The sequence below is a fragment of the Pelodiscus sinensis genome, chromosome 3 (assembly GCF_052426305.1).
Source record: "Pelodiscus sinensis isolate ZL-2025 chromosome 3, ASM5242630v1, whole genome shotgun sequence".
Classification (NCBI taxonomy): Eukaryota; Metazoa; Chordata; order Testudines; family Trionychidae; genus Pelodiscus; species Pelodiscus sinensis.
This window is the reverse complement of record NC_143054.1, coordinates 7,191,901-7,212,588: the sequence shown is the minus strand read 5'-3', so window position 1 is coordinate 7,212,588 and position 20,688 is coordinate 7,191,901. Positions and strand designations below refer to the sequence as shown.

The 20,688-nt window shown below is 44.2% G+C and overlaps 1 protein-coding gene across 1 annotated transcript in view; it reads right to left on the bottom strand.

The window, feature by feature from the left end:
- Positions 1–20,688, bottom strand: part of ELP3 (elongator acetyltransferase complex subunit 3) — a 152,598-nt gene that overhangs the window by 118,571 nt on the left and 13,339 nt on the right. Inside the window, exons 5-7 of the mRNA XM_075923284.2 lie at positions 18,556–18,619; positions 13,497–13,565; positions 8,945–9,099 (exon numbers count right to left, since the gene is read on the bottom strand). Coding sequence (XP_075779399.1) covers positions 8,945–9,099; positions 13,497–13,565; positions 18,556–18,619 — 288 coding nt within the window. The remainder of the gene's footprint in view (positions 1–8,944; positions 9,100–13,496; positions 13,566–18,555; positions 18,620–20,688) is intronic.

The window sequence follows — 20,688 nt, the reverse complement described above, 5'->3', positions numbered from 1 at the left end:
CTTGGTCCAGCTTATTTTCTTAAGTCACAACCCTATTCTTTGCTTGAATAATTCCTGTACGCAGCATGCTTACTTTCCTGCATCTGTTCAGTTGGGAAATTCTGCCAATATCCTTTGTTGGTAAAGATGCACATATTTAAACAGAGCAGGACAGACACTAAAGAGACCAATACTGAAAACAAAAGAGTAGGTGCAGGGATAGGTAGGTTGCAATGACTCTACATTGCATGAGACCGGGTCACCAGCACTAGGCCTTGCCAAAAAAAAAAAAAAAAGGAAGAAGAAGAAGTTTAAAGATTGTTTTTAAAATGACCACTCGTCCTGTCAAGCCTTCTTAAGTCTCACCCAGAGACATTGCCTCCAAAAGCACAGACATCCAAGCGGTACACTTGTTTGGTTCCTACAATTGTGTGGCACTACTTCGGTTCCTATTCAGAGCAATTTCATTGGAAATCTCACATGGAAATACTTGTCAAACACTATCTCATTTAATTTAGGAGATCTAACAAGATCACAGTTATTCCATAGTCTACCCATTAGTTCAATATTGCTGAGAAAATTCTCATCACTCAACAGCACCAATTACCAAGTGAAATAAGACACACTGAAAATTTCTAAATCTAGATCCAGTGGCTACGTCTACATTGGCACCCTTTTCTGGAAAAGGGATGCTAATGTAGACTTCGGAATTACAAATTCCGCGGGGGATTTAAATATCCCCCGCGGCATTTGCATTTACATGGCTGCCGCTTTTTTCCGGCTTGGGGATAAACCGGAGAAAAGCGCCAGTCTAGACACGATTCTCTGGAAAATAAGCCCTTTTCCGGAGGATTTCTTATTCCTACTTGAAAGTAGGCCTTGAAAGTAGGAAGAAGAAATCCTCCGGAAAAGGGCTTATTTTCCAGAGAATCGCATCTAGACTGGCGCTTTTCTCCGGCTTATCCCCAAGCCGGAAAAATGCGGCAGCCATGTAAATGCAAATGCCGCGGGGGATATTTAAATCCCCCGCGGATTTGCAATTGCGACTCGTCTCATTAGCATCCCTTTTCTGGAAAGGGGTGCCAATGTAGACGTAGCCAGTAAGTCTTCCTCAGCTGGAAGCTAGAATACAACAAGCCTTCATAGAATGGGGAATTAAGTAAGTAATAAACTTATGGGAATGCTGAGGATGAGGGCATAGAACACTTCTTTGAGTAGAAATTATTGCAGGCAAATAAGACAGAGGACGGTAACAACTTCAAAACATAGCACCAATATGAGGATGCCAGAGTGAACTTCTCAGATTTGTAGCAGTGACTCTGATATAAAAGTCAGCATGTCACCTTCATGAGAATAATGGCACTTGGTCAGATCTCATGTTTGCGGCAAAAAGGAAAAGTGACTGTCTGCTCAAGCCATCCCGAAAAATAAGTTTTGTCCACGCTTATCTGACTTGGACCCATGTGCTTCAGTTTTCTGGGAGAAGACAATTTGCAGGATGCTGTTTTGAAACATTTTAGTAGGATGGTCTGACAACAGTGAATGGGATCACAGTACAAGGACCAATGAGTCTAGACAATTTTTATAGGGAGGAAAATCTCAACAGCTATTAATAATAATAAATGGAGATATACCTATCTCATGGAACTGGAAGGGACCTTGAAAGGTCATCAAGTCCAGTGCCCTACTTTTAGGGCAGGCCCAAGTACTGTCCCTGACAGCTTTGCCCCAGATCCCTCAAATGGCCCCCTCAAGGACTGATCTCACAACCCTGGGTTTAGCAGGCCAATGCTCAAACCACTGAGCTATCTCTTCCCCCAAGCTCAAAGAAGTGACTACAGTGTCAGGGCCCTAGGCTACAACAATCTGGAGCAACAAATGGAGACAAGTGCATTAGCAACAATATAAAGTAAGAAACCGCACAACAGGTTTTTTTTTTTTTAAGAACCCAATCAAAAAGATAATTTTGTAATGGAAAATGGCTGAACCCTCAAATCATACAGTCGATCTATAAAGCTAATCCTCAGCACATACTGTTATTCTGAGAACAGCAATCTTCCATTATCTGCTACAACAGATATATATGATGAAGTTAACCAAGAAGTATGAATTTATATTACTTATCTAGAAGACACAATGAACACACAATCATCCAGCCTCTAGCTTAATCAGGAAATGCCACTTCAAAATTTTTTACCTATTCTCTCTCATCTAAATATTTGAAGTGATTTGTATGATGCACAATTCTGTTTATCCACAGGAAAACTAGAGCATTGGTAAAGCAAGCCTTCCTCACGCAGCTCAACCAAGACATTTACATTTGATGAACCACCTTGATAGGTAGTTTCATTTTCACGCTTATTTAAATTTCTTGATCTATTTACTGAAAAAAAAATAGTATGCAGACATCTGTCACTGAGAACTGGCAGGAGACCAGGCTAAGTGATATCACATTTAACAACTTTGTTTCTAACCAGCCTACACAAGCTTAGCTAGTGACCGACAGTATCAGTGAAAAGCTATTAGTAGCCAGATCTTGAGCCATGCAATCTCCATTCGGCTGAAGCAGATGACATTTACCGAATTAAAATAGACGGTCCTCTACACTTTCCCCCAAATGAATTTTAGATCTAAAATATCAACAAGAATTCTAATCCCAACGCAATTATATCCGTCTCTTCATGATTCTCTCTGTTTTAATCAGGAACAATTTCAGAGGTTATTAGCTGACTAGGAGACACTCAATGGTGCCTTCAAAAATATCCTTCATCCACAAATACTTGCCCTACAGAACTTTTACTTCCTTGAATTACATGCACTGGTTTTCCCAATTTGTTTATGATTATGTTGATCTGACTATTCCACCTGGAAACACTGGCCAAGTTTCTTTTGTTTTTCGGGTTTTTTTTAAATTTGAATAAAAACAAAAGTATTTGCTGCCCTCCAGAGGAAAACAGAAACAAATTAAACCTAAAATAATAGAAAAAAGTACTGCCTCTGCAGAAAGACAGAAGATTTTTAAACAGTTGTTTCCTCTTGAAGATGTCAATGGCACCAATTAAAACTTAGCACATTATCTTCAGTTCTTCACTTAAAAGTATTGAACTAAATTATGACAATGAGGTAGGAAATAGCTAATTAAGGATCTCTCAATATGATCCTTACACAGACCTAACAGCCCAAAAATACTTCAGGGACCCCTGAAAAGCTACATTTCTCTCTGCAGTTTTACCTTTCAAAATCTGCTGGATAATTAACTATATACAGACCTACTCTCCCATGTGGAACCTTGGGCAAATCACTCCAATATCAATGGAAGTCCAAATACCTTTGAGATTTGGACTTCGATCTTTCTATTCCTCCATTCCCCGTCTAGAAAATGGGGCTTGGTTAACAGCACTTCCCTATCTACCAGAGCTATTAAAAATATGGTGAGGCACTCAGATGGTATTGGGGGCTGTCATGGGGCAGGTGGCTCTTTAAGGGGTTGGGGCCCAATTTCCCTAGTGAAGGGCACAAGTGCTGGGGATATGCAGTAGAAGGTTGTACCTCCAAGCCTAGCCTGCTAGGATATAAAAGGGAGCCTGAGTTCAGTGAGGTGCTGACCTGTTTAGACAATGAGAAAGACAAGAAAGTAGAGGAACCACAGCTGTGCTTTGACATGCACACATCATTAGCATGAGAAGAGATTATACTAACGAGGCCTCTCTAATTTCCTAACAGCTCATTCTGCCATCCTCAGAAGTTATGAAGCACTTTCCTATTGAATAGCTTCTTATTCAGAAGTCAAGGTGGTGAAGAATCACAAGTCTCTAAGAAGGTGGTTATTTATGTGAGGGCACATGCAAGAAAAGCAGAGGTGTCTTATCTAAACAAATATGCTATTTGATCTCATCAGGACACCCTGAAAACAAAGCATTTATATAAGTAACTGCCAAACTTTATTCTGATCACTTTCTGCAATTTGTAGTATTCAAGCCTATCATATGCTAGAAAAAGCTCCATTTAATTAATAAGGAAAAGATCTATATGTGTTCAAATGTTTGAAAACCCCCAAGTAATTTAAAAGGTTAAAATTAAAATCCATACTAAAACAGCATAAGCACTATCCCACAGCTTACAGAACACAATATACCCCCCTTGTGGTCTAGTGAAGAAAGCAACTGCTACTTTCAATCACAGTGATAAAAATTATCTTGAAATAAACAGAGGTTTATAATATTATGTATGGTGTGAAGAAAGTCAATAAGAGTGTTATTTACCACTCCACATAATAAAGGAGTCACCCTATGAAATTAATAGGCAGCTGGTTTAAATCAAACATAAGGAAGTACTTATTCTGACCAGGGGTGGGGGATTGTAGGTCCTTATACAAGACAAAGCTCTGAATATCAGGTCACCCTAACTTCTTCACACAACACACAGTAAACCTGTAGAACTTGTTGCCAGGGTTCTAAAAAGACCTAGATACATTCATGGAGAATAGGTCCATCAAGGACTATTAGCCAAGATGGTCAGGGATACAGCTCTATGGCCTGGGTGTCCTTAATCTTTGACTGCCACATGCTAGGAAAGGACAGCAGGGGATGGCTCACTTGATAACTGCTGTAGTAAGATGAGGGCCTGAAACAAAAGCCCATGTAGCAGAGGCCTGGTGTGAGGCCTGAGGCCTAGCCAACAATGGTCAAGACTGCTAATATAAAGCAAAGCTAAGCTGTGAGCAAGAGGCAAGCCACTGCTCACAGAACTTGGCACGAACAGGGCTGATAGGGTAAAACTCTAAATGGTAATAGACACAGATGTAAGGCAGTAATTGTTACTAGGTACCTGCTCTTAAAATACTAATTGGCATGGGGTATAGATTGAAAGCACAGACCAGAAAGATGGTGGTAACACCTCGTTAAGAATCACCTTGGTACCTACACATTCCCCACAGATAACAAGGACATACTGACCCAGGTTCAGGATAGGGTCTAAAATGACAGCCAGATGGATAGAGATGTTCTAATCGAACCATCAGATGCAAGTTGATAGGTGGTATCTAGGTTACATCAGAATGTGGCAACCTGATACATCAGGAGTGATGTGTAACTTGTTTGTACCTGTATAAAAAACTGTGTTTTAGAGGAGCTGTCTTTGTCCAGCCTAACTGGCAGTGAGCCCTCTCTCTGAGTCATGTCCATTGTCAGGGGTACATATGCATAGTGGTTTGGAAGAGTCTACTTACAACTATTTACCGTACGTCGTTTGACAATAAACCCAGCCTGGTGCCTTTAATCCTCATCTGATTTTGTGGTCTTTGGGAGCTCTCTCAGAGTCTGCTGTGTTGATTACTTGCACAAAATCAACACAACGCACAGGAAGAGCACATGCCCGCAGCTGAACAGTTATCATCACTGGACATACCAAGAGACCTGTCAGGACACCATGCTGGTGTCTTCTGACTACTAGAGCTGCCTGTTCTGTTCATTTCCTTTGAAGCATCTGGAACTGGCCATGATTAGAAGACAGGACACTGGGCTAGACTGACCACTAGTCTGACCTAGTATGGCCATTCTTATGTTCTTACTACAAGACTTGCCCAGCATTGCTTGGGTCCTTCAGGGCAGGAGCCTGGAAGTGTGAGGGATGGAGGGCAAGAGACTGGGAGTGTGGGGGTTGAGGCAGGCCAGGGTGGCGAGGGCCGTACTGCTCAGCTGGCAGCTGCTCCCTGAGGCTGGAACACTCGTTGCCCTGCTGCAGTCATTCATGGGTAAACTGTCCCTGCTATCATGCTCCTCCCTTTCCGTTTGATGAGAAATATTCACATTCCAGGCACATCTCAGTCTGGCACAACCAAATCCAGGCCTTGCTTTAAAGTATGATAAAAGAAAACCACATGCCAAATTTGATAGTCTTAGCTCTTACTGTTTAGGAGAAGTTCTTGAAAAAAGGGACTCACAGACGGATGGACACAGAAAGAGATGCACAAACTCTCTCAAATTAAAAAGACGATACCATACAAAGAAAAATTAACAGTGTTTAAAAACTTATAGGAACATGATCAATCTCTACAGTTGAGAAAAGCTCAAGTAGTTTCAAGTTTCTACTGCTGTTCCCAAGACTTCCTTGACAATTTGAGAGATTTTTACCTCCCACTTTTCTAAAGTGGTTTTCCCTGTTACTATGGGAAAGATCCACAAGAATCAAAAAATTGTGAAAAATACTATGCATGAGGTATACAAGAAAACAATATTTTTTTCCAACCTTATTCAGTTATGGTGCACTTAAGAGTTACCTGTACAATAACAGATAACAAATATTCACACAGAAGCATGTTTTTAAGAGGATATTGTACCTTTAAATCTGCAGCAAAGACTGCATCACTCAATAAAGAGGGCTCACTGGGGCTTGAGAAACAGATGTCAAGGGACATTCTAAGGGCTGGTGGTTTGTGATTTTATCTTTATAAAACAAGCAATTGCCCTCAGGTGACAGGAGTCTTTTCAATCTCTTATGAGCAGCCCTCAAGAAATAGGTCAAAATGGTTCTCATATGAGGATTCAGGCCAGTATCATCCCTTACTACACAAAACAAAGCAAGGGAACAAAAGTAATACATCTATAGCTTTGAAACTGCAGACATCTGCATCACCACCGTGAGGCAAGGGGAGGGAAGGATGATAGATTATGCATAAGTGACCCGTGCGCACACAACCCCAAAATGAAGAACTTTAGAAAGGAAACTTTGCAATTCACTTACATTATTTAACTGGTTTAAGAATATCTACATACTTTTTCTTTGCCAAAAAGTGGGTATTTAAATCGGCTATCTGGATACAGCTGTTTAAATGCTACACAATTTAAAGTTTGCACCCCAAAACCAAACTGTGGCTCATGGCCTTAAAAGCTCAAGCATTCTGCAAGATAAATGACGCAAATTCAACCTTTAGGGACATAATAGTAGATAATGCATGCAGGTTTTGTGTGTTTGCATGTGTATTATTAGAAGTTTAACAAGGTAATCTAATAACGCCTATCTATGGTATATACTGTACACTCAAGAGATCAAAAGGAGATATTAACATTTAAATGAACTGTAAATATAATTATGACACTGTATTGGATTATCTCGGAAACATATTGTTAATCACTTGTTAATGACAGTCAAAGGGTACTTTTGCCTTATGCTAAATAAGTCTCCAGGATAACCTACTGTTCATTTAATGACTTTAAGCTGTCAAGAGAAGCCTGGCTTTGTATAAATGTGTCTTGGACCTGATCCTTTTTCTCTCGTATCTGCTTAAATGCTCCAGGGGCAAAGCTTCAAGTTGCAAGATTTGAGAACCCAGGATACCCTGACACCCCTAAAATGGACACTGAATTGATAACTCTGGACTGATGCTGTAAGAACTATTTGCAACTAAAAAGCTCCTCAACACTACTGTGAAATCTGATCTCCGAACTACCGTATTTTCCGGCGTATAGGGCGACTGGGCGTATAAGACGACCCCCTATCTTTTTAATTAAAAGATAGGGTTTCATCTTATACCCCAGCGCCCCTCCGCCTCCTTTGCTCCCGGTGTCCCTGGTCTGCTGGAGATGGTCCCCAGCAGACCAGAGGCACCGGGAGCAAAGCCGCCAGGAGCACCTGGGCTGCCCCCCCCCCCCCGCCGGAGCCCCTCCGCGGCTTTGAAAGCCTCGGGGGAAGCCGGCGGGGGGGCATCCCAGGCGCGCATGGGCTGCCCCCCCGCTGGAGCCCCTCCGCGGCTTTGAAAGCCTCGGGGGAAGCCGGCGGCGGGGCATCCGGCGTACAAGACGACCCCCGATTTTTGGGGGATGTTTTTTAACTTCAGAGGTCGTCTTGTACGCCGGAATATACGGTATATTCATGACTGCTATGATACTAACCTTTTAACCAGTACTATCTTTTCTTTCTTTATTAATACACAGTAAGAATTGGCTATAATAGTGTATTTGCAGTAAGATCTGAAAAATTCATTAACCTGGAGGGCACTGTGACTGATCCCTTGGGACTGGTAGAACTTTCTTATGTGATGAATAAGACCTTCAGTCAGCCCCATCACATTTGACGTGGGTGGTAGCCTACTGTAAGGGAACTGTGTAGCTGGCTACTGGGTAATCAGTTAGGTGTCACAGAACCTGTTTTGTGCTGGCCTGGTAAATCTAAATATTGAAATAACTACCAGCTTTGGAGACTGGCTCCCTTATTTTTTGCAGTTTGGTCCTAACTGAATAACCTCAGCTGGCTCCTCTCGGACTCCAGTCCAACAAACACTGTTGATATTTGCTAATTTTAGATTACTAGTTTTCTACCTCTAGGAATCCACAGATCATGTATAAGGCAGGGATGTGAATGGTTAGCCAGTTAACTGTTAAGCATCACCCTTACTGAATAGTGCACACCGGTTATACTTAATTGGTGGCCCAGGAACAGGCTCCCGGCCCAGCCAGAACAGCCCCCATCCATGACGGTCAGAGCCCGTGCTCCAACTCAGCCAGAGCAGTCCCCATCCATGGCAGAGCCTGCTCACATTTAAGCGGTTAACTAATTGAATATGACATTAAGGGTTAACTGATTAAATGTGATTTACATCCCTAGCATAAGGGTCTGTAAAAGGTAATCACAGGGGTCTGAAAATGAAATAAGGTTGAAAACCACTATTGTAGATACAAGCTGAAAGCAAACTCCCAGCCTAAGAAACCATCTGTTAAATTTGATGCCATGTCATACAGAAAAAGGCATGTAAAGTGGAGAACATTTTCCAGCTTAGTGCCTAGAATTGGACCCCCAAGCTAAACTCATGATTAAACCAATGAGAGAGGCCTGATTTTCAGTCAGCGGACTTGTGGGTGCCCAGCGCTACAGAAAGTCTTACTTTAAAAACCCCATGCTGGAAAATTTTAGCCCTTTCATACTCAATATTTGTTTTCCTATTCTAACTTAAGGTTTTAAAAAAGCTTACTTGACAGCTTCCGATACGTTGTTGGACGTGTGTCCAGATAAAGCATCATGAAGGTTTCGGATGAAGTAATCTCTGTAGTCCTCAGGAAGGGCCATAAATGTTCCTCCCATCACGATGAATTCCACCTTATCCACACTGTGGCCCAGCTGCTTCAGCTAAAAAGTTAAATATAGCTATGAGAAAGACTTTGTATCTAAGGGACTCCAGTGAAAATCTAGCACACCAAATCTTTCATAACTTTACTCAAATGCCAAATCAATAATGCTTTTGTGTACAGCAGCCTTAATAACCCTATTCTAAGAGCCTTGATTTACAAAGACAATTTAAAGAGAAATGATGTGTGGAAGAGTGATCTAAATAGATGGGATAGCACAAGTGACAGTGCAATGCCACAAGAAAGCTCAAACTGGAAGAAGAGAGTTCAAGGAGATGGGGAGAGGAGGACTACACAAAATTCAGAGATAACAGAAATTCAGAAACAACAGAACATCACTGGTCGTCAGCTACAACCCCCAGCAAAAATCCCTCCAGCGCATCATTGGCAATCTACAACCTACCCTGGAAAACAATCCCTCACTCTTAAGAGCCACATAAGCCACACCATCAGGAATCATCCACCGGCACATCCTGTAATCTGATCTATGCCATCAAGTGCCAACAATGCCCCTCTGCCATGTAAACTGGCCAAACCAGACAGTTTCTGCACCACAGGATACATGGACACAAATCAAACATTGGGAATGGTAACACACAAACCTGTAGGGGGAAAACTAACCTCCCTGGACATTCAGTAATGGATTTGAAGTAGCCCTTCTTCTACAAAAGAATTTCAAAGCCCAATTACAAAGGGAGACAGCTGCATTGGAATTAATTTGCAAATTCAACACTATCAACTTAGGACTGAATAAGGATCTCAACCAATTACATAAGACCAGCCATCCTGAGTCAGAGGAAAGATCCATCTAGCCCAGTATCCTGTTCTCCAACAATGGCTAATGACAGATGTCCAGAGGGAGTGAACAGAACAGGGAATCATCAAGTGATTCCTGTCACCCATATGCTAGGGACACCACTCCTATCCATTCTGGTCAATAAGTAGTCATGGACCTAACCTCTGCGAATGTATCTAGCTCTTCCATGAATTTATCTAGTTCTTAATGCATTACAAAAGCAATTTCTCCTCACTGGATATTCACATCTCCAGACCAAATGCTGTGAATGACCCACTTCCACCCTGACTTGATTTAGCTTCATTAACACAAGCAACTTCTTCCTTATATATACAGGCAGTCCCCGGGTTACGTACAAGATAGGGACTGTAGGTTTGTTCTTAAGTTGAATCTGTATGTAAGTCGGAACTGGCGTCCAGATTCAGCCGCTGCTGAAACTGATCAGTTTCAACAGCGGCTGAATCTGGACGCCAGTTCTGACTTACATACAGATTCAACTTAAGAACCCCAGGCATCCCCAAGTCAGCTGCTGCTGAAACTGATCAGCGGCTGATTCCAGGAAGCCCGGGGCAGGAGCTTCCTGTAGTCAGCCACTGGTCAGTTTCAGCAGCAGCTGACTTGGGGATGCCTGGGGCAGAGCAGCTGGGGTGCTGCTGGGTTGGTCCAGTAGCGCCGCCGCTCCTCAGCGTTACTGGACCAACCCAGCAGCACCCAAGCTGCTCTCCCCCAGGCGTCCTGATTCAGCCGCGGCTGAATCTGACCAGCAGTGGCTGAATCAGGAGCCTGGGGCAGAACAGCTGGGGTGCTGCCCAGTTGGTCCAGTAGCGCCCAGAGCGGCGCTACGGGACCAACTGGCAGCGCCCCAGCTGCTGTACCACAGGTGTCTGGAGCAAAGCCACGGAGCACGGGGGCAGTGGGACAGCCCAGACGCGCCGTGGCTGTCCACTGCCCGCGTGCTCCGCGGCTTTGCTCTGCTTTGCCCCGTCCCCCCGTCCCCCTGGTCTGCAGACCAGGGGGACGGGGGGGGGGGATGGGGGGGGGGGCAAAGCAGAGCCAAGCAGAGCCAAGCCGCGGAGCGCGCGATCAGCTGACAGCCCAGACGCGTCTGGGCTGTCAGCTGGCCGGGCGCTCCGGGGCTTGGCTCTGCTTTGCCCCCCCCCCCCCCCCGGTCTGCAGACCAGGGGGACGGGGGGGGGGGCAAAGCAGAGCCAAGCCTCGGAGCGCGTGGGCAGCGGACAGCCCTGTCCGCTGCCCACGTGTTCCGCCGCTTTGCTTCCTCTCCCTGGTCTGCTGGAGACCAGGGAGAGGAACCCCGTTGGTAACTGCGGATCCGACATAAGTCGGATCCGCGTAACTCGGGGACTGCCTGTACTCCTGCTTCTGTAACTACCACTCCAATTCATCTGATGAAGTGGGTTTTACCCATGAAAGCTTCTGTCCTAGGAAGTCTAAGGTGCCATAGGACTCCTTGATGTTTTTGCAATACAGAATAACATGGCTACCCCTCTGAGACTTTCCATAGAAATTGAACATAAGAACATAAGAATGGCCGTACTGGATCAGACCAAAGGTCCTTCTAGCCCAGTATCCTGTCTGCCGACAGTGGCCAACACCAGGTGCCCCAGAGAGGGTGGACCGAAGACAATGATCAAGCAATTTGTCTCCTGCCATCCCTCTCCAGCCTCTGACAGACAGAGGCCAAGGACACCATTTTATCCCCTGGCTAATAGCCTTTTATGGACCTAACCTCCATGAAATTATCTAGCTTCTCTTTAAACTCTATTATAGTCCTAGCCTTCACAGCCTCCTCCGGCAAGGAGTTCCACAGGTTGACTACACGCTGTGTGAAGAAGAACTTTCTTTTATTCATTTTAAACCTGCTACCCATTAATTGGTCCAATAAACGATATTACCTCACTCACCTTGTGTGTCTAACATATGAAACTGACTAAATGTTATTTAAATTGGCTAAACAGCCAACTCTAAACAGCGTTTAAGATTGCAAGTCTTATGAATAGCAACTGACTGCTACAAGCTTTCAAGCTCTTCCTCAAATCAGAAAGGTACAGAGAGTGTGACACCTAAGCCCACACAGAATCATACAACACTAGGACCAGAAGGGACCTCGAGAGGTCACTGAGTCCAGTCCCCTGGCCTTATGGCAGGACCCAGTACTGTCTAGACCATCCCTGATAGACATTTAATTAACCTACTCTTAAATATCTCCAGAGATGGAGATTCCACAACCTCCCTAGGCAATGTATTCCAGTGTTTAACTACCCTGACAGTTAGGAACTTTTTCCCAATGTCCAACCTAAACCTCCCTTGCCACAGTTTAAGCCCACTGCTTCTTGTCCTATCACCAGAGGCCAGGAAGAACATTTTTTCTCCCTCCTCCTTGTGACGCCCTTTTAGATACCTGAAAACTGCTCTCAATATTCTCTTTTCCAAACTAAACAAGCCCAGTTTTTTCAGCCTTCCTTCATAGGTCATGTTTTCTAGACCTTTAATCATTCTTGTTGCTCTTCTCTGGACTTTCTCTAATTTCTCCACATCTTTCTTGAAATGTGGTGCCCAGAACTGGACACGATATTCCAACTGAGGCCTACCGTAAATGAGCGTATATAACCTGCACCTGGGCATAACCCGCAGTTTTTCCTGAATGTGTAAAAAAAAGGGTTCGATAATCCGTGGATGTGTATAACCTGGGGGTTGTATACGCTATTTTAAGGTAATTGCACATACCAGGATAAACTGCAGGAGGGGAGCCGCACTCGTGCCTAGGCTCCATGCAGTCGCAGCCAGGCGCAACCCACCCTTCTTCGGGCAGGGGGAACAGAGAGTGCAGCGCAGGCGAGTAAAAATAAACTTGTATACCCCGCGGATATGTATACCCTGCGGGGGGGGGGGGGGGGGCGTTTGCAAAAACATGTATAACCTAAGGGCTACATACGCTAAAACATGGTAATCAGCGCAGAGTAGAGTAGAAGAACGACTTCTCGTCTCTTGCTGACAACACACCTGTTAATGCATCCTAGAATCATGTTTGCTTTTTTTGCAACAGCACCACACTGTTGACTCATATGTAGCTTGTGGTCCACTATGACCTCTAGATCCCTTCCTGCTGTACTCCTTCCTAGACAGTCGCTTCCCATTCTGTATGTGTGAAATGTCTATATATACAGTGCTGCAGCTGTACTCCTACAGATGCGCTACTGCAGTGCATCTGGTGAAAAGAATTTGAACAGCAGAAACTATGTCAGCAGGAGAAGCTCTCCTGCCAATATACTGCTGTGCACACAAGCACTTCAGCATAACATATGTTGCTCAAGTGGGTGCTTGCAATTTGATGTTACAACATCATAATTAAACATCATGTATTTATGTATGAAAACAATGTAATATAGAGGGCAGAGAAAGATAAATTTAAATAGATATATTTACGTGTGAACAACTCAAATCTCACCAGACTGAACAAAATAATTCAGTAACCGCTGAGATTGCTGTCTTAATTGAAAAGCTGTTTTCAAAATGCTGGAAACTAACAGCACTATTGCAACTATTTTCAAACACTACATGTTCTCTTCATTGCAAATGTTTACCTGTTCGACTCGATGTCTTGTCTGGAGATAAGGATCGTATCTGGCACGAATGGCCCTCATAGACGTTGGCTAAGGGAAACATGAGGATTCATTTTTAAACCTTATTTCTTGACAACATACTGAGAAGGAACAAGACATGTGAATCTTTAACTATTAGTTGGACACTCTATTTTCACAAACATAATTATTAAGATCTTCATCCTATTATAATAGTTTGCTGAATGTTAACCAATACAAGAAATCAGATTCAAATCTGTATTTCACCTACATATTGTAATGCAAGTGAAATAGGTCATTTTGTTGGTTTTCACATCATTTTTACTTGAGCACCAGTTTTCGAGGTTAGACCCAACGAACCAGTTTTTTATTATTGTATCTCTGCAAATTCTGATTATAAAATTACTGAGTTGTCTTGATGCTCCATTCATTGTCGTTTCCTACTCTCATTTCACTGCTTTTTCTCCTTTATGATGCTCCCTGTGTATGGAATGACTTGGATTTGCTATCTAGCACCCTCTTTTCATTAAATCCCTAAAAACTCATTTCCATGATTATTTGAGTTTCTTAGTGCATCACGGACTGTCTCTTTTTATCTTACACAGTGTCAGAGAAACTGAATACTAATTGAATATATGAAAACACACTTAGGCACACTTGTGTTAAAGAGTCTCCAATCACTGTGAATTAGGAAAGTTTTTCTGTACATACATACTTCCTAATTTGCACTAATGAAGAAGACATTGTCAAACTCTGAATATTGGATAATAGCAAGTGAACAAAATTAAAGATAAAAGGACATCTTAGTCTACTTAGCTCATTTACTTTGACAATTGTTACTTATTTTCAGCTATGTTTGATACTTTATAATATACTGGTAGATAGAATGAATCATTTTTAAAAAATGTTTAAGTAATTTAGTCTCACTACAGCATCTGCTTTACAACTTTTGCTGAGCTGCAGGAAAGAACTTTTTTTGCACTATGAAATATGCAGATTAGTGAGGTTTTAGTGCAAATGTGTCAAACCCCAGAGTAGCACAGAACACTAAACATACTTAGTAAGATACTTGTAAGTGAATTTTTTTCTTATTTTAGTTACAGATTATAGAATCATAGAATAGAATCAAAGAATCATAGCTCTGGGAGAGACTTCAGAAGGTCATTAAGTCCAGCCCCCTGCTCTAGGCAGGACCAATCCCAACTAAATCAAACCGGCCAGGGCTTTGTCAAACTGAGACTTAAACACCTCTAGGGATGGAGACTCCACTACTTCCCTAGGTAACCCATTCCAGTGCTTCACTACCCTCCTAGTGAAATAGTTTTTCCTAATATCCAACCTGGACCTCTCCCACCACAACTTGAGACCATTGCTCCTTGTCCTACTATCTGTCACTACTGAGAACAGCCTCTCTCCATCCTCTCTGGAACCTCCCTTCAGGTACTTGAAGGCTGCTATCAAATCCCCCCTCACTCTTCGCTTCTGCAGACTAAACAGACCCAGTCCCTCAGCCTCATCTTGTAGGTCATATGCTCCAGCCCCCTAATCATTTTGGTTGTCCTCCGCTGGACCCTCTCCAATGCGTCCACATCCTTTTTGTAGTGGGGGGCCCGGAACTGGACATAATACTCCAGATGTGGCCTCACCAAAGCCGAATAAAGGGGAATAATGACATCTCTGGATCTGCTGGCAATGCTCCTCTTAATGCAACCTAATATGCCATTAGCCTTCTTAGCTACAAGAGCACACTGTTGACTCATATCCAGCTTCTCATCCACTGTAACCCCCAGGTCCTTTTCTGCAGAACAACTACTTAACCGGTTGGTCCCCAGCTTGTCACTATGCTTGGGATTCTTCCATCGCAAGTGCAGGACTCTGCACTTGTCCTTGTTGAACCTCATCAGATTTCTTGTGGCCCAATCCTCCAATTTGTCTAAGTCACTCTGCACCCAAGCATATCTATCTCTCCCCCTAGCTTAGTGTCATCCGCAAACTTGCTGAGGGTGCAATCCATCCCCTCATCCAGGTCATTAATAAAGATATTGAACAAAACCCGTCCTAGAACCGAAACTTGGGGCACTCCGCTAGAAACCGACCGCCATCCTGACATTGAGCCGTTGATCACTACCCTCTGGACCCAGCCTTCTAGCCATCTTTCTATCCATCTTACCGTCCATTTATCCAATCCACATTCCCTTAACTTGCTGGCAACAATATTGTGGGAGACCATATCAAAAGCCTTGCTAAAGTCAAGGTAGATCACATCCACTGACTTTCCCACGTCCACAGAGCCAGTTACCTCATCATAGAAGCCAAACAGATTGGTCAGGCACGACTTGCCCTTTGTGAATCAATGCTGACTATTCCTAATCACTTTCCTCTCTTCCAAGTGCCTCAAAATGGATTCCTTAAGGATCCCTTCCGTGATTTTTAAAGGAACCGAGGTAAGACTGACCAGCCTATAGTTCCCTGGATTGTCCTTCTTCCCTTTTTTGAAGATGGGCACTACATTTGCCTTTTTCCAATCATCCAGGATTTCTCCCGATCTCCACAACTTTTCAAAGATAATGGCCAAAGGCTCCTTAATGACATTTGCCAACTCCCTCAGTACCCTCGAATGCATTAAGTCCGGACCCATGGATTTGTGTATGTTTAGCTTTTCTAAATAGTTCCTAACCTGTTCTTTACCCACCAAGGTCTGTCCATCTTCATCCCATCTTGCGTCACTTAGCGCATTAATCCGGGAGCCCACCTTGTCCGTGAATACAGAGGCAAAGAAAGCATTGAGTACTTCAGCTTTCCCCACATCATCTGTTACTAAGTTACCTCCTTCATCCATTAGGGGCCGCACACCCTCTCTGATCACCTTCTTCTTGTTGACATGCCTGTAGAAACCTTTCTTGGTATCCTTCACATCCTTAGCCAGTCTCAATTCCATTTGCGCTTTCATCTTCCTGATAACCCCCCGGCATTCTCGAACTATACATCATAGTGCTCTTTTACATATAGTGCAACTCCTCCTCCTTTTCTCCCCTGCCTGTTCTTCCTGAACAGTCTATACCCTTCCATGACAGCGCTCCAGTCAAGCGAGTCATCCCACCAAGTCTCTGTTATCCCAATTAAAACATATTTCTTGGACTGGGCCAGGGCCTTCAGTTCATCCTGTTTGTTGCCCAGGCTTCTTGCATCAGTGTACAAACACCTCAGGTAACCAGTTGATTGCCCTATTTTCTCCATTCGAAACATGGGTCCTCCTTTCTTGCTTGTTCCTCTCTGCATTTCTTCCCGGTATCCGACTTTCCCACTCCCCTCAGGGTTTTGGTCACCGTCCCCCGACGAACCTAGTTTAAAGCCCTCCTCACTAGGTTTGCAAGCCTGCCCGCAAAGATGCTCCTTCCTCTCTTCGTTAGGTGGATCCCATGTCTTCCAAACAATCCTTGTGCCCGGAACAGAGTCCCATGGTCAAAGAAACCAAAGCCCTCTCTGCGACACCACCTGCGCAACCACATATTTATGTCCTCAATTCAACGATTCCTGCCCAGTCCTTTCCCTTCAACAGGGAGGATGGAGGAGAATACCACTTGCGCTCCGAATTCTTGGATCCTTCTTCCCAGCGCTACATAATACGCAATAACCCGCTCAAGGTCATTCTTGGCCGTATCATTAGTTCCCACGTGGAGAAGCAGGAAGGGGTAGCGATCCAAAGGTTTGATCAGTTTGGTAAGCCTCTCAGTCACATCCTGAATGCGAGCTCCCGGTAAGCAGCACACCTCTCGAGATTCCAGGTCCAGACGGCAGATGGATGGCTCAGTCCCTCTTAGGAGGCAGTCTCCGACCACCACCACCCATCATTTTCTTTTGGGGGTGATGGCCATGGAACCCCCATCCCTAGGACTACACATCCCGTGCCTTCCAGTAGATGGTGTTCCCTTCTGGTTTCTTCCTTGTGAGGTCCCTTCCAAAGTATTCACCACTGCAGAGCCTGTGGAGAGAGCCTGAAAGCGATTACTTACCCCAATAGCATTGGGGGATTCCCATGCTGGCCTTTTCCCCCCTTCTGGAAGTTACATGCTGCCAGTTCTCTTCGTGGTCACATACTGCCCTCTCTGGCTCCTCCGCCTGCCGTGCTTGAAGGATTAAACGCTGCCTTCTATCTAGGAAGTCTTCATCCTCTCTGATCGAGCATAGAGTCGACACTTGGGCCTCCAGTCCTCTAATTTTTTCTTCCAAAATGTCGACCAGCTTGCACTTCGTGCAGATAAAATCCGTTCTTTCTTCTGGGAGGAAAACAAACATGGCACATGCCATGCAGGTAACATCAGACCTATCACCATCCATCGCTGCTGTCCTGGAGAAGGGATTTAAAAAGAAAGGCAATAGAACCTCGCCCCCTTCCCAACTCCCTCTCTAAACTCCCTGTTAGCACTCACCTGTTCGCAAGCTCCTTGGTCGCTTACCCACTGCCTTATAAAGACCTGGAGTGCCTGAAAGTCCCTCCCCCTACCAACGCTCAGCCAATCAGCAGAGGCTTCTAGAATTCAAACTTTAATTAGAAGCCAACAGTTTCCACCTGCCAATCACAGCACACGCTCCATGAAGGGGAGAGGGAGGGTAAGGGGGGGTGGGGAGGAAAAAGCCCCAAGAGCCCATTCTTTGTTAAAGTGAGTTACAATAAGCCAGGCTTTAGAGCATGCAAGTTTCCAGTCAGCTGTTTCCTCGGGCAATATTTATGAGGAAGAATAACTTTTGGAGAAATCATACTTGGAACCTGCCAGTGTCCCTTTAAGTTTAAAGCTGCCTGAAACAGGAAAAGAAAGAAAACTTATCTTTGCTAACATGAGAATGATAAAACTGGTAGGAAAAGAAAAACTTTCATTAATGCCTAACAGGAAAAAAAAAGCTAACAAAATATTCAAATTTTTTTCCAGCTCTAAAACATCAATTGTTTCATTAGTCATATGTTTCTCTTTTCCCCCTCTCTTTTTTCATGCTTGCAATAAGGAGCCTGTCCCAATCTCACAGACAAAATGGGACACCACAACATAACCCTCAAAGTTAGTACCTCATAGCCAGTGTAAGACTGTGTTGAGTATTCAAAATCAGAATCAGGTCCACCAGGGCAGTATCTGAAAGCATTAAAAGAGAATGAGGAGGCACACACAAACCTGCACCAATGTCAGAACACAAAACAATAAAGAATCTCTTGATTTATCTGAGACCTATATCTGCATTTGTGCGCTACAATGTAAGGATGTGATTTAGCATGGCAATAAGCATCCTCAACTTCAACTGTTATTCCCAGGAATTAATGGCACGTAGCATTATATAGGTGCTACACCATAGCAGAAAAAAAAAGTTACATGTAAAAAAGAACATCACCAGTACTGCACAACAGATATTTTACTTAACACATCAAAGGGGATCAGGATAGTAATCCTACATGTGAGAAATGTAGACCAGTCAAGTAACTGACTACCTAAAATAATTTGTAATAAATATATATCAAAAACATGTACAACAAATACCTTCCAAAAGTCTGAAATTATTTCAGAGAAACCACATCTCAACTTTATTCATTTAGGGAACAACACTGATTTATTAAAATGAACACAAAGTGATACTATAAGCAATTCTAAATGTGTACAAGAAGCACATTTTCAAACATCATAATTAAATTAGCCATGCCGTATATAAAAAAGGATACCTTTAATTTAATATATCTGAAGTATTTAGGGTGTCTCTATATAAAAAACAGATAGAGCCTTCAGCTACAAAGTAAAGCTAACACAAGATCTTCATTTCATTTCCAGATACCATTAGTGATTTAAATATTGATAGTGGAAAACCATACCTCTATGTCAGTGGTCTCCAACCTTTTTACACCCAAGATCACTTTTTAAATGACAGACCAAGCCAAGATCTACCGCCTTGCCCCTTCCTTGAAGCCCCGCCCCTTCCTTGAAGCCCCCCCCTCTCTATTCTCCTCCTCCCATCACTGGCTATCCCCAATCCTTATGCTGCTGCTTTAAAAAAAAAAAAAGTCTCCTGTAGGAAGAGGTTTTTCCAACATTTGGCCTGTCTAGACTGGACCAAATGTCAGAAAAAAAACCCTTCTTTTGGAAGCCCCCTTATTCCTTGTGGAAGGAGGAATATAGGGGTGACCGAAAGAGCCTGTTTGCTCTTCCACTAAAAAAAGCGGAAGAACAAACGCAACCCTGGATGCAGAAGAGTTTTTCTGGGATATCTCCAGAATCCTGAAAAACTCCTGCAGTCTAGCCGTACCCTCGCTGGGTTGAGACAGGATGTGTAGTCTCTGGGGTGGGAATGAGGGATTTGGGTGTGGGAAGGGGTGAGCGGTGTAAGCTCTGGAAGGAAATCTGGATGCAGGAGAAGGTGGAGAAGGGGACACTGGCTCGGGGAGGGGGCTCCAGGCCGGGCAGTGTTGGGGTACTAAGCAAGCCACAGGCTTGTGGATGTGAGGGTGCAGGAATTTGGGTATGTGAGGTGCTCAGGGCAGGGGGTTCCAGTGTTTGATAGGCTCAGATCTAGGGACTGGGGAAGGGGGAATACAGGAGTGGTTGTGGCCAGATGGGGGCTTGGCCCGGCTTCATTTTTAAATAAAATACTATGTTAAACACAAAAAGTTTCTGCATTGTCTATATTTATGAGAATGGCAGGGAACCTGCCTTGAGTCAGGGGTCACTGACCCATAGAAAAGTCATTCGGGAGCAGGGGACACAGTACTGGGGAGAGGTGCTAGTGGGTTCTGGGTCAGGGAACAGGGTGCCAGTGGGGGCACTGGAGAGGGGACAGGGTGCCAGAAGGACAGGTTTCTACAGCAGGGGACAGGGTGCTGGGGGGGACAGGTTTCTGCAGAGGGGAGCAGATGGACAGGTCTCTGTAGTGGGGAAGGCAGGGGGACAGGTTTCTGCAGTAGGGGACAGGGTGCCAGAGGGAACTGGTTTCTGCGAGGGGGGGGCAGGTTTCTGCAGTGGGGGGGGGAAGGAAGAGGGAACAGGGGGGCAGGAGATCAGGGAACAGGTTTAGGGCAGGGGAGAGGAGAGGGAACAAGGTTAGGGGCAAGGAGTTCCCTACACCTGCCACGGAGGGAAGCCTCCGACCCCCACTCCCTCCGGGCTGAGCGCAGGGCAGCCGGGCTGGAGCGAAGAGAAGCGGCTGCCCAGCCAGCTGGCCA